Below are 13,097 nucleotides of genomic sequence, written 5' to 3' on the forward strand. Positions count from 1 at the left end.
GCATTAATATTTTAACAACTGACAATATCCATCTGACTTCAAATGAAAACCTTGTCAATCTTAGTATTGTCTAAGTAATCAGTCTTTTGCCAATTTCTAATAACTTACGTAATCTTTCTGTGGCAAGCTATTCTAAAACTTTGCCCCCTCATTTCACAATGGTGCTTATTATTAGGCAGTAGAGGAAAAAAGAAGAGGAATCTCTTGCAGATGGTGTCCAAAGAGACTCCTCTTCTTTTTTTCTCTACTGTTTTATACGTGGTATACCCTATCTGTGGAGGTTTTTGTCTGTTGTGCACATGTAGTTTATAGAATAGTAGCAATAATTAGCATGTAAACACACAAGTGCAAGGTGTGCTAAAGTTGCCTGGTGTGTAACTGTGAGGGGAATGTGGGTGAAGAATGGCTAGTCATGGGTGTGTCACCAAGTGACATGCAATTGCAATGCACACCTAGATGTTCCAACTTACACTAGCCATTGATCTACCATAAGTGGACTTACCTATATTTTGGCACACCAGTGTGGCTAGTATTTTTTAATGACTTAGGCACACCTATGTGCCACTATAAATTGGGGCTAAGAGCTCCCCATTATGGTGTTTACATCTTGGCACTGAGTTATAGAATTGCCCCCTTGGTACTGTACTTGAAAAAGCTTTATTCCTCAGGCAGGGCAAAGGGCTTCCTGAAATGCTAGTAATCCACTGTGAGGGTCAAAGTACATGTCCTGTGACATAAAATCACAGTCTGTTCTCTAATTTGTTCACCATTTGTTAAGCTCATGCAGTTTCCAATAAAGGGAGGACCTACATTTTCTTTTTCAGGAAATGGCTTGAAGATGTTGATGAAACGAGCACTAAAATTCAAGGATCCATTGTTGATGAAAATGATTCGGAACATTTCTCAGCATGACGGCACAACCAAAAACTTGTTTATTGTAAGTATGATCTGTGTAATATCTCAGGACCCTTTGTTTTGTGCCATCAGGATCTTTATCTTGAGTGCTGACTGTATGATAACTTGATGCTCCCTGCCTTCCTTGTCCTGGTAACAGACAATGTAATATCTAATTGTCCCATGACTAGGATTCTTACCCCAGGAACAGATATTGTAATAATTTTTAAAACCCTCTGAGATCAGGATTCTTCTCTGCAGCAGTGTCTCCGAATGGGTTAGTTTTGCACATACCATGACAGCAATGCATTTCACTCCTAATTGTCAGGGTATGTGGAGTATGATATCAGTCTCTCAAATTTACTGCTAATTCTTGCTTGTTGTAGTACCTTTCATATTTAAACATCTCTAAAGGTGGGACAGGTGAGATACGATACAGATGTTTAAATACTTGAAAGGTATTAATGAATAAACAAAGTTTCCAAAGTAGAGAAGCTACAGAACAAGAGGATATGAATTGAAGTTATAAGGAGGCAAACTTAAAAGCAACATAAGAAAATACTTTCACAAAAAGGGTGGTGGATGTCTGGAATTTTTATTTATTGGGATTTATTAATTGCCTTTATGAAGAAATTTACCCAAAGTGATGGAGAGCAGTTTAACATAAAACTTACAATTTTGTTAGCAGCTTAAAAATAAGAAAATGAACAAATATTAATGCATTCAACAAGAATGTCTTCCTAGTGGAGGTGGTGAAGTACGAAAAGAGTGACAAAATTCAGAAGGGTGTGGAATATACACAGAGGATCCCTGTATAGCAAGAGGGGCACCCGACATAATAGCCCTGATTTAAAAAAAAACCCAACAAAAAAGCCCCGACAAAACAGCCTTGTAACAAAATAGCGAGAAATCAGTCACTAACAAAATAACCCTTGACAAAATGGCCCCTCCCACAGAATAACCCTTGACGAAATAGCCCCCTTAACAAAATAGCCCCCTAGAAAAAAATAACATCACAAAAAAAGATGATAAACTAAAAGTGAAAGAAATCTTCACTGATAAAGGCTCTTACCAGCATTGCATTGTATAAAGCATATATAAATAAACAAAATTCTGTAGCTACCAATTGGTATTCATGATCTGTTCTGCTGTTTAAGGAAACTATTCTTCCATTGACATGCTAATTTAAAAAAAAAAAACAAAACAAAACAATATTGTCATCATTTTCATAGCCTTACCAACCTTATCCTGTTTGGCAAGGTAAGATAGGAAGAAAAATGCAGTGCCATATTCTGGGCAGCCTGATCGGGCCCTTTTGTTGGGGGGGCTAATTTGTCAAGGGCTATATTGTGCGCAGGCCGTTTTGACAGTGACTTTTATGTCAGGGACTATTATGTCGGGAGCTTTTTTGTCAGGGCTATTTTGACTGGGCACCAGCTAGAGGATGGAATAAAAGCAAACATTTAAATGACTTTCACACTTCAAAAAAAAACACAGAGGGAGTAACCCGATGTTAGGAATGGCAAACAGTTAGTCAGTCTTTCCATTTGTAGGTTTAAGTTAATATCTTCTTTAACAATTTATGTGTCTGGTTTTGATCGAAATATATATATGTGCATTTGCCGTTTGTTTTCCTCATTTGTTAATCTAATTAATTTAACTAGCTTTTTCTCATGTTTTTGAATTCTAATGCTTCCTTCTCTAATGGTACTGGTGGATTCTCACTCGTTTCTTCTATTTGTTGGAATGGTCATCCAAATTGAGGAACAGAAACCAAGTCTAGACACTTACCTTCATGTTTTAACATTTTTTACTTATTTGGGGCTGTTGATGCTGTTAAGTAGGCCAATGGCAGTAGCTCTGTATGTATAATATATTTCTGAGACCCATTCTTCCTTTGGCTTCTGGAGTGTATGGTCTTCGCATACACTGATTCTTATAAATTACTTCATGAGCATGGAGGTATTTTCGAATTCATATCCAGTTTTTCAACGTCTTTATGAGATCGGTCTACAATTCCAAAGCTGTAGGAGAGTACAGAAATTGCTAGCTGATTATAGCTTGTATCTTATTGAAAAGTGCTTTAACAGCACAAAGTATCAGTTTTAATCTCTTATAATATTTGTTTCTTGTAGTAATTTATGGTAGATTGTTGTTCTTTCCTCCTAAGTGTTTATATACACTTTCCTGTTCAAGTTTTTTTTCCCATATGATCCTGCTAAACCAGTCCAGATTAATGGATTATGTATCCCAGCCAGTAAAGGGAAGTAGAGAACACTGACTTTCAGTAATGCCATCACCAGTATAAGGAGTGGTATAGCACTGGAACCTGCTAGTATTCTCTGCCCCCAGCAGGTAGTTGGAGCTTGGTCTGGTACAGCAGGATTCTGGTATATGACTTGGCTCCCTGGGTGCTAACTAAGGTCTGTGATCGACATGGGCTCTTAGGGGATGATTGAGCAAGGAAGGAGAGCCCCTGGTCCAGAACATCGACCCACAGGTCCTAGTCCTGGAGGGCTATGGCATCTGTAGCAGTGTGGCCCTAGGGTTTACCTGCTTGGGGGATTGAAAGTAAGTTATTTGGGGGCCATAGAAGCTCTCTTGCTTCTCCTTCCCTTTCTCCTCTTTACTGAAAGTTTGTATTGGCATAAAGTTAAAGAAAAACATGAAAAAAGAAGGAAAATAGCACTAGCAATGCAGCAAGATCTGATGGATAATTTGATCAGACCACCCTTCACACCCTTGTCACTTAGATTCATCTTTCTCCACCCAATATCTCTCGGGTTGCCTTTTTAAAAATAATTCTAGACAACTCTCAGTTTGATACTCCTTTTTGTCACCTTCCCAGTCCACAGATGTTAGGTTATTATGGGTTCCACCCTCCAGCTTGGTTCCAGTCCCTTACCACTAGACTCCTCATTAGATATTAGGCAGGAGGAATCTCTTCTTGGGGAAAGCTTCTAGTTTCTGCAGTTCTCCTGAGACTTTGGGTCCAGGCTAGTACCACAAGCTCCCACTTAGGAATAGTTCTGCCGCCCTTGAAAAAAGTTCAGGATAGTGTGCTTTCCTTGTCCTTCTTTTTATCTCTGCAGTTCTAAGGGTATCACCCTCATATGATCTGTAGCTTTCTTCCTTGTTTAGATCTAAGTCTGCTTCTTGGGAGGCAGAACGAAGGGGTACAACAACTGCCGTTCATGGGAGTATCTTTTACTGTTGTCCCGAGGTCTCGGTGACCCTTCAGGGACCAGCTCCAACAAGGCCTTGAACTGCTGAATGCAGATCTGCTTTGCTACTGGGCAGCAAAAAAGAGGAAAGAGACACTTTTCCTTCAAAACTGGGGCCTTAGATTAAGTAAACCCACTTAACTTCTCCCTGAGCACATCCCAATTGTGTGCCTAGCTAGAACAGTCCTAGGTGTTTATCCCTTTATGCTTCTTCCTTGGAATTGTTACCTCCTCAAGGGCATGATAATATTCACTTTATTGCAAGGGAATTGATGACACCTGAGTTACACCAGCATTTTCCGAACCTGTGCAAATGACTTCTCCACCAAAACCAGTTGGGTTTTTAGGATATCTTCTATCAAATGTGCATGTAAGAAATCTGCAAACATTAGTCACCAATCTTTTTTTTTTCTGCCTCACAGGATTATGTGGGAGACTTGGCAGCTCAGATCTCCAATGATGAAGAGGAGGAGTTTGTAATTGAGTGTCTAGGAACACTTGCAAATCTGACTATACCTGACTTAGACTGGGAGCTTGTGTTGAAGGAGTACAACCTAGTGCCATATCTGAAAGATAAGCTCAAACCAGGTGAGTACACTGTAATCCTCAAAGACAGCCACACAACATTCTTTGTGCCTTGTTCCTCCCCACTCACAGGGCTCAAGTGATCTCATCTTATAGAAGAACAAGTAGGGAAAGTATGCAGAGCATGACTCATGGAATTTTTTCTAACCCCTCCATATGTATTTGTTTTGGTGTAGTTGTGTCTATATGTGCCTTTGACTTAAGGGAGAGAGGGGAGGGGACATTTGGGATGGGGTAGTTCTGGGTTGTAGTTGAGGGGAAATTGGGGTTGGCTTTGGGGGGTGGAATAGGTGTTTGGAGGAATAATGGGAGTTATAGGATAGGTGGGGGAGCTGAAGGTGATGGGGTTGTTTGAGAGTAGGTGGCACTGGTTTTGGGGTGTAGTTTTGTGGGGTGGGGTAATTGGTAGGTAGTTTGGGGGGAAGTTATAGGAGCATTTAGTTTTGGGAGATGGGGTGATTGGTTGATGCAGTAGTTTTGGGGAGTGGGTTGATGATTGGGAGGGGGTAGTTTTGGGAGGTACGATTATTGGGGAGGTTATGGGAGTTGATAGGTAGTTGGAGGCGATAGTTTTAGGATTTATTTGTAGGGAGGTAGTTGGAAGTTTGAAAGGAGCAGTTCCCTAACTCATAAGAACATAGAAACATAAGCATGTCATACTGGGACATACTGAAGGTCCATCAAGTACAGTATCCTGTTTCTAACAGTGGCCAATCCATGTTGCAAGTACCTGGCAAGATCCCAAAAGAGTAAAACAGATTTTATGCTGCTTATCCTAGAAATATTGTCAAACTACAGTGGCGGTTTTCTACTATAACCCGTTATACAATACCAAACTTAGTAGAATTTTTCAACAGGAGTGTCTTATATCTTGCAGATATATATGTGTGACACGCTAGTGCAAAAGGGAAAGTCTCATATTTTTTATTTATTTTATTTATTTATTTATTGCATTTGTATCCCACATTTTCCCACCTTTTTGCGGGTTCAGTGTGGCTTACAATACATTATGAAAACTGGAAGTACATTTTGTTACAGCTCAGTAATGGATTGCATTATGAAGCGTTATGAAAGACAAGTTTTGTAACAAGGAATATAATAATGGAAAAGATCATTGAGACATTGGAGGGAAAGAACGGGAAACTAAAAGGGGCGATACATTGGAGGGAACCCGCGGGAAACAGGAGGGGCGGTATATAATAACAGGCAAGCATTTGGTATACATTTTCTGTGAGTAAGGTATGAGTGAGGTAAGTTTGCGGGAGATGAGAAGGTGGGGTAGGGGATGGGAATTCAGAGTGGCTGTAGTGATGCATTGTTGAACAGTGAGTGCGGTTTTATGTGTTTTGGTCCTTTCCGTAAACTTCCTCAAAGAGGTGGGTCTTCAGTAGTTTGCGGAAGGTTTTTTGCTCATGGATCGTTTTCAGGTTGCGTGGCAATGAATTCCAATACTGCGTGCTCATGTAGGAAAAGGTTGACGTGTGCAGTGTTTTGTATTTCAAGCCCTTGCAATTAGGGAAGTGGAGGTTGAGGAAAGTTCGGGATGATCTTTTGGCGTTTCTTGGTGGTAAGTCTATTAGATCCGACATGTAGGCTGGGGCTTCACCGTGAATGATTTTATGGACTAATGTGCATACTTTGAAGGTAATGCGTTCTTTAAGTGGGAGCCAGTGTAGCTTCTCTCGTAAGGGTTTTGCACTTTCATATTTTGGTTTTCCTAAGATGAGTCTGGCTGCTGTATTCTGGGCTGTTTGGAGTTTTCTCAGTATTTGCTTTTTGCAACCTGCGTATAGTGAGTTCTCCGAGGACAAGCAGGCTGCTTGTTCTCACGACTGGGTGACGTCCGCGGCAGCCCCCACCAACCGGAAATAAGCTTCGCGGGACGGTCGACACGCAGGGCACGCCCACCGCGCATGCGCGGCCGTCTTCCCGCCCGTGCGCGACCGCTCCCGCCAGTTACTTTTTTTCCGCGACTGAGAGAGTTGTGTTTTCCCCTCTCTCTCGTTTCAGCCGCCGGATTTTTTCGACCGCGTTTACGCGGATCGTCGCTTTTGGCCTGTTCGGCCTCTTCTTCTTCTTCTTTCTCTTTTATTTAAAAAAAAAAAAAAAAAAAAAAAAAAAAAAAGAATTTTGCGCGTGTGGAGCACGCGCTCCTTCTTTTCCCTCGCTTTCTAGCGGGGACGCCTCGTTGCGGCCTAGTGGCCGCTCGGTCGGTTTCAGTTTTCGTGGTGTGATTTTAGCCACCATTGCCGACTTTGACTTCGCCGACGCGATTTTTCCGTCGATGTCCTCGAAGGTCCCGAGTGGATTTAAAAAGTGTGGTCGCTGCGGCCGGCCGATCTCGCAGACCGACACCCACGCTTGGTGCCTCCAGTGCCTCGGGCCGGAGCACAATCTCAAGTCGTGCGTTTTGTGTCTCGGTCTCCGGAAACGGACTCAGGTTGCGAGGCAAGTTCTGCGGGACCGTCTTTTTGGAACTTGCGCCGGCCCCTCGACGTCGACCTCGACGGCATCGGTATCGAAGACCGGTTCTTCGGTACCGGTATCGATGCCCGAGACATCGGCACCGATGGCAGCGACCCCAGGAGAACAGGTCCCGTCGGCCCGCCGGTCCGCCGGCGAGAGTGGGGTAGAGAGACCGCGTGGGCAGTCGGCCCCGGTCACTCCCTCAACTCGTGAGCCACGGGACCGAACCCTGTCGGACCCGGTACCCCGAGACCGAGGGGGATCGACCTCCTCCTCCTCCATGCCCTCCGGCACCGGTGACGTGCACCGGAAAAAAGACAAGAAGCGCCGTCACCGGGAGCCCTCGGTGCACCCTGAAGAGGAGTCGACGCCGAAGCGTCATCGCAGAGAGGAGAGATCTCCGTCGGTGGTGGAGGTACCGACGCGTCGGGGTTCCGGCACCTCGGTGCCGTCTCCTGGCCCCCAGCAGCTTCCGGCACCGACACCCTTACCGGCCCCACCGCCTTTCCCGGCAGCGGGCCTGGACGAGTGCCTCAGAGCCATCCTTCCGGGGATCCTGGAAGGGCTGATGCGCCAGGCTGTGCCGGCGCCGGGGGTGCTTGCGCCCTCGGCGCCGATGACTGTGGCGCCGGCGAGCTCTAGCCCGGCGCCGGGGCAGTCGACACCGCCGCCGCTTGCGGGGCCGGTCTCGACAGCCACGCAGGTGGAGTCCCCGTCGACGTCGATGGAGGGAGCTCCGTCCCCGCCGGCGCGGGAGTCCACCGCTCGACGACACCGAGACCTCGGTGCCTCGACGTCGAGCCGGGCCCGGTACCGGACTCAGCTACATGAGCTAATGTCCGATACCGAGGATGAGGACTCGTGGGGGGAAGAGGAGGACCCGAGATATTTCTCCTCAGAGGAGTCTACGGGCCTTCCCTCGGACCCCACGCCGTCACCGGAGAGGAAGCTCTCACCTCCTGAGAGTCTCTCCTTTGCCTCCTTTGTGCGGGATATGTCTATAAGCATTCCCTTTCCCGTGGTCTCTGTGGAAGGGCCGAGATGCTCGAGGTCCTCGACTATCCATCACCACCTAGAGAGTCCTCCACGGTACCGCTGCACAATGTCCTGAAGGAGACGCTGCTCCGGAACTGGGTGCGACCACTAACTAATCCCACCATTCCCAAGAAAGCAGAGTCCCAGTACAGGATCCACTCTGACCCAGAGCTCATGCGGCCCCAGTTGCCCCATGACTCAGCGGTCGTGGATTCTGCTCTCAAGAGGGCACGGAGTTCGAGGGATACCGCCTCGGCGCCCCCGGGGCGGGAGTCTCGCACTCTGGACTCATTTGGGAGGAAGGCCTACCAATCCTCCATGCTCGTGACCCGCATCCAATCTTACCTGCTCTATATGAGCATCCACATGCGGACCAATGTGCAACAGCTGGCGGACCTGGTCGATAAGCTCCCGCCGGAGCAGTCCAGGCCTTATCAGGAGGTGGTCAGGCAGCTGAAGGCGTGCAGAAAGTTCCTGTCCAGGGGGATTTTTGACACCTGTGACGTGGCATCTCGTGCTGCGGCCCAAGGTATAGTGATGCGCAGGCTCTCATGGCTGCGTGCCTCTGACCTGGACAACCGCACCCAGCAGAGACTGGCTGACGTCCCTTGCCGGGGGGATAACATTTTCGGTGAGAAGGTCGAGCAGATGGTGGACCAACTGCATCAGCGGGAAACCGCTCTCGACAAGCTCTCCCACCGGGCGCCTTCAGCACCCGCCCCCACGGGTGGGCGTTTTTCCCGGGCACGGCAGGCTGCACCCTATTCTTTTGCAAAGCGTAGGTACAACCAGCCGGCCCGAAGGCCTCGCCAGGCACAGGGACAGCCCCAGCGCGCTCGTTCTCGTCAACAGCGTGCGCCTAAGCAGCCCCCTGCGCCTCCACAGCAAAAGCCGGGGACGGGCTTTTGACTGGATCCACGGGAACATAGCCGCCCTACAAGTGTCCGTACCGGACGATCTGCCGGTCGGAGGGAGGTTAAAATTTTTTCACCAAAGGTGGCCTCTCATAACCTCCGACCAGTGGGTTCTCCAAATAGTGCGGTGCGGATACGCCCTGAATTTGGCCTCCCTGCCTCCAAATTGTCCTTCGGGAGCTCAGTCTTTCAGCTCCCTTCACAAGCAGGTACTTGCAGAGGAACTCTCCGCCCTTCTCAGCGCCAATGCGGTCGAGCCCGTACCACCCGGGCAGGAAGGGCAGGGATTCTATTCCAGGTACTTCCTTGTGGAAAAGAAAACAGGGGGGATGCGTCCCATCCTAGACCTGAGAGGCCTGAACAAATTCCTGGTCAAAGAAAAGTTCAGGATGCTTTCCTTGGGCACCCTTCTGCCAATGATTCAGAAAAACGATTGGCTATGTTCCCTGGATTTAAAGGACGCATACACTCACATCCCGATACTGCCAGCTCACAGACAGTATCTCAGATTCCGCCTGGGCGCACGGCACTTTCAGTATTGTGTGCTGCCCTTTGGGCTCGCCTCTGCCCCACGAGTGTTTACAAAGTGCCTCGTGGTGGTGGCGGCGTATCTACGCAAGCTGGGAGTGCACGTGTTCCCATATCTCGACGATTGGCTGGTCAAGAGCACCTCGGAGGCAGGAGCCCTCCGGTCCATGCAGTGCACTATTCAACTTCTGGAGCTGCTGGGGTTTGTGATCAATTACCCAAAGTCCCATCTCCAGCCTACTCAGTCTCTGGAATTCATAGGAGCGCTGCTGAATACCCAGACGGCTCAGGCCTACCTTCCCGAAGCGAGGGCTACCAATCTCTTGGCCCTGACTTCGCAGACCAGAGCGTCTCAGCAGATCACAGCTCGGCAGATGTTGAGACTTCTGGGTCATATGGCCTCCACAGTTCATGTGACTCCCATGGCTCGTCTTCACATGAGATCTGCTCAATGGACCCTAGCTTCCCAGTGGTTTCAAGCCACCGGGAATCTAGAAGATGTCATCCGCCTCTCCACCAGTTGCCGCACTTCACTGCTCTGGTGGACCATCCGGACCAATTTGACCCTGGGACGTCCATTCCAAATTCCGCAGCCCACGAAAGTGCTGACGACGGATGCATCTCGCCTGGGGTGGGGAGCCCATGTCGATGGGCTCCACACTCAGGGTCTGTGGTCCCTCCAGGAAAAGGATCTGCAGATCAACCTCCTGGAGCTCCGAGCGATCTGGAACGCACTGAAGGCTTTCAGAGATCGGCTGTCCTGTCAAATTATCCAAATTCGGACAGACAATCAGGTTGCAATGTATTACGTCAACAAGCAGGGGGCACCGGATCTCGCCCCCTGTGCCAGGAGGCCGTCGGGATGTGGCGTTGGGCGTGTCGGTTCGGCATGCTCCTCCAAGCCACGTACCTGGCAGGCGTAAACAACAGTCTGGCCGACAGACTGAGCAGAGTCATGCAACCGCACGAGTGGTCGCTCCATGCCAGAGTGGTACGCAAGATCTTCCGAGCGTGGGGCACCCCCTCGGTGGACCTTTTCGCCTCTCAGACCAACCACAAGCTGCCTCTGTTCTGTTCCAGACTTCAGGCACACGGCAGGCTAGCGTCGGATGCCTTTCTCCTCCATTGGGGGACCGGCCTCCTGTATGCTTATCCTCCCATACCTTTGGTGGGGAAGACCTTACTGAAGCTCAAACAAGACCGCGGCACCATGATTCTGATCGCGCCCTTTTGGCCCCGTCAGATCTGGTTCCCTCTTCTTCTGGAGTTGTCCTCCGAAGAACCGTGGAGATTGGAGTGTTTTCCGACTCTCATTTCGCAGAACGACGGAGCGTTGCTGCACCCCAACCTCCAGTCTCTGGCTCTCACGGCCTGGATGTTGAGGGCGTAGACTTCACTGCGTTGGGTCTGTCTGAGGGTGTCTCCCGGGTCTTGCTTGCCTCTAGGAAGGATTCCACTAAAAAGAGTTACTTTTTCAAGTGGAGGAGGTTTGTCGTGTGGTGTGAGAGCATGGCCCTAGAACCTCGTTCTTGCCCTGCACAGAACCTGCTTGAATACCTTCTGCACTTATCAGAGTCTGGCCTCAAGACCAACTCAGTAAGGAATCACCTTAGTGCGATTAGTGCTTACCATTATCGTGTGGAAGGAAAAGCCATCTCTGGAGAGCCTTTAGTCGTTCGATTCATGAGAGGCTTGCTTTTGTCAAAGCCCCCTATCAAGCCTGTTGTGTCATGGGATCTCAACGTCGTCCTCACCCAGCTGATGAAACCTCCTTTTGAGCCACTGAATACCTGCCATCTGAAGTACTTGACCTGGAAGGTCATTTTCTTGGTGGCAGTTACTTCAGCTCGTAGGGTCAGTGAGCTTCAAGCCCTAGTAGCTCATGCTCCATATACCAAATTTCATCACAACAGAGTAGTGCTCCGCACCCACCCAAAGTTCCTGCCGAAGGTGGTGTCGGAGTTCCATCTTAACCAGTCAATTGTCTTGCCAACATTCTTCCCCAGGCCGCATACCCGCCCTGCTGAACGTCAGTTGCACACATTGGACTGCAAGAGAGCATTGGCCTTCTACTTGGAGCGGACACAGCCCCACAGACAGTCCGCCCAATTGTTTGTTTCTTTCGACCCTAACAGGCTAGGGGTCGCTGTCGGGAAACGCACCATCTCCAATTGGCTAGCAGATTGCATTTCCTTCACTTACGCCCAGGCTGGGCTGACTCTTGAGGGTCATGTCACGGCTCATAGTGTTAGAGCCATGGCAGCGTCAGTGGCCCACTTGAAGTCAGCCACTATTGAAGAGATTTGCAAGGCTGCGACGTGGTCATCTGTCCACACATTCACATCACATTACTGCCTCCAGCAGGATACCCGACGCGACAGTCGGTTCGGGCAGTCGGTGCTGCAGAATCTGTTTGGGGTGTAAATCCAACTCCACCCTCCAGGACCCGAATTTATTCTGGTCAGGCTGCACTCTCAGTTAGTTGTTCTTCGTAGGTCAATTTCTGTTGTTTCCTCGCCGTTGCGAGGTTCAATTGACCTGGGTTCTTGTTTTGAGTGAGCCTGAGAGCTAGGGATACCCCAGTCGTGAGAACAAGCAGCCTGCTTGTCCTCGGAGAAAGGGTATGATACATACCTGTAGCAGTTGTTCTCCGAGGACAGCAGGCTGATTGTTCTCACCTTCCCTCCCTCCTCCCCTTTGGAGTTGTGTATTTCATATTTTTTGCTAGTCATTCAACTGGCGGGAGCGGTCGCGCACGGGCGGGAAGACGGCCGCGCATGCGCGGTGGGCGTGCCCTGCGTGTCGACCGTCCCGCGAAGCTTATTTCCGGTTGGTGGGGGCTGCCGCGGACGTCACCCAGTCGTGAGAACAATCAGCCTGCTGTCCTCGGAGAACAACTGCTACAGGTATGTATCATACCCTTTGCAGTAATCCAGATGGCTGAGAACGAGGGATTGCACCAGGCTACGAAAAACGGATCTTGGGAAGAATTGTCTTATTCTTTTCAGTTTCCACATGCAGTAGAACATCTTTTTGGTTGTGTTGTTTGCCTGAGTTTCGAGTGTTAGGTGGCGGTCAATAGTGACTCCAAGGATTTTTAGCGTTTCTGAGATTGGAAGGTTTAGTGTTGGTGTGTTTAAAGCGGTGAATTCTTTCGTGTTATATTGGGACGTGAGTATCAGGCATTGAGTTTTTTCTGCATTTAGTTTCAAGCGAAAAGCATCTGACCAGGTGTTCATGATGTGTAGACTTAGGTTGATTTCATTGGAGATTTCTTTAATGTCTTTTTCGAACGGGATGTATATAGTTACATCATCGGCGTAAATATATGGGTTGAGGTTGTGGTTCGATAGGAGTTTCGCCAGGGGGATCATCATTAGGTTGAAAATGGTTGGTGAGAGGGGTGATCCTTGTGGTACTCCACATTCGGGTGTCCAAGCAGCAGACGTGG

General features: G+C 48.5%; 1 protein-coding gene across 1 annotated transcript in view; it reads left to right on the plus strand.

The window, feature by feature from the left end:
* Positions 1-13,097, plus strand: part of KIFAP3 (kinesin associated protein 3) — a 249,844-nt gene that overhangs the window by 135,443 nt on the left and 101,304 nt on the right. Inside the window, exons 13-14 of the mRNA XM_030206053.1 lie at positions 825-937; positions 4,541-4,706. Of these exons, the coding sequence (XP_030061913.1) occupies positions 825-937; positions 4,541-4,706 (279 nt within the window). The remainder of the gene's footprint in view (positions 1-824; positions 938-4,540; positions 4,707-13,097) is intronic.

Source organism: Microcaecilia unicolor, chromosome 6, assembly GCF_901765095.1.
Source record: "Microcaecilia unicolor chromosome 6, aMicUni1.1, whole genome shotgun sequence".
Classification (NCBI taxonomy): domain Eukaryota; kingdom Metazoa; phylum Chordata; class Amphibia; order Gymnophiona; family Siphonopidae; genus Microcaecilia; species Microcaecilia unicolor.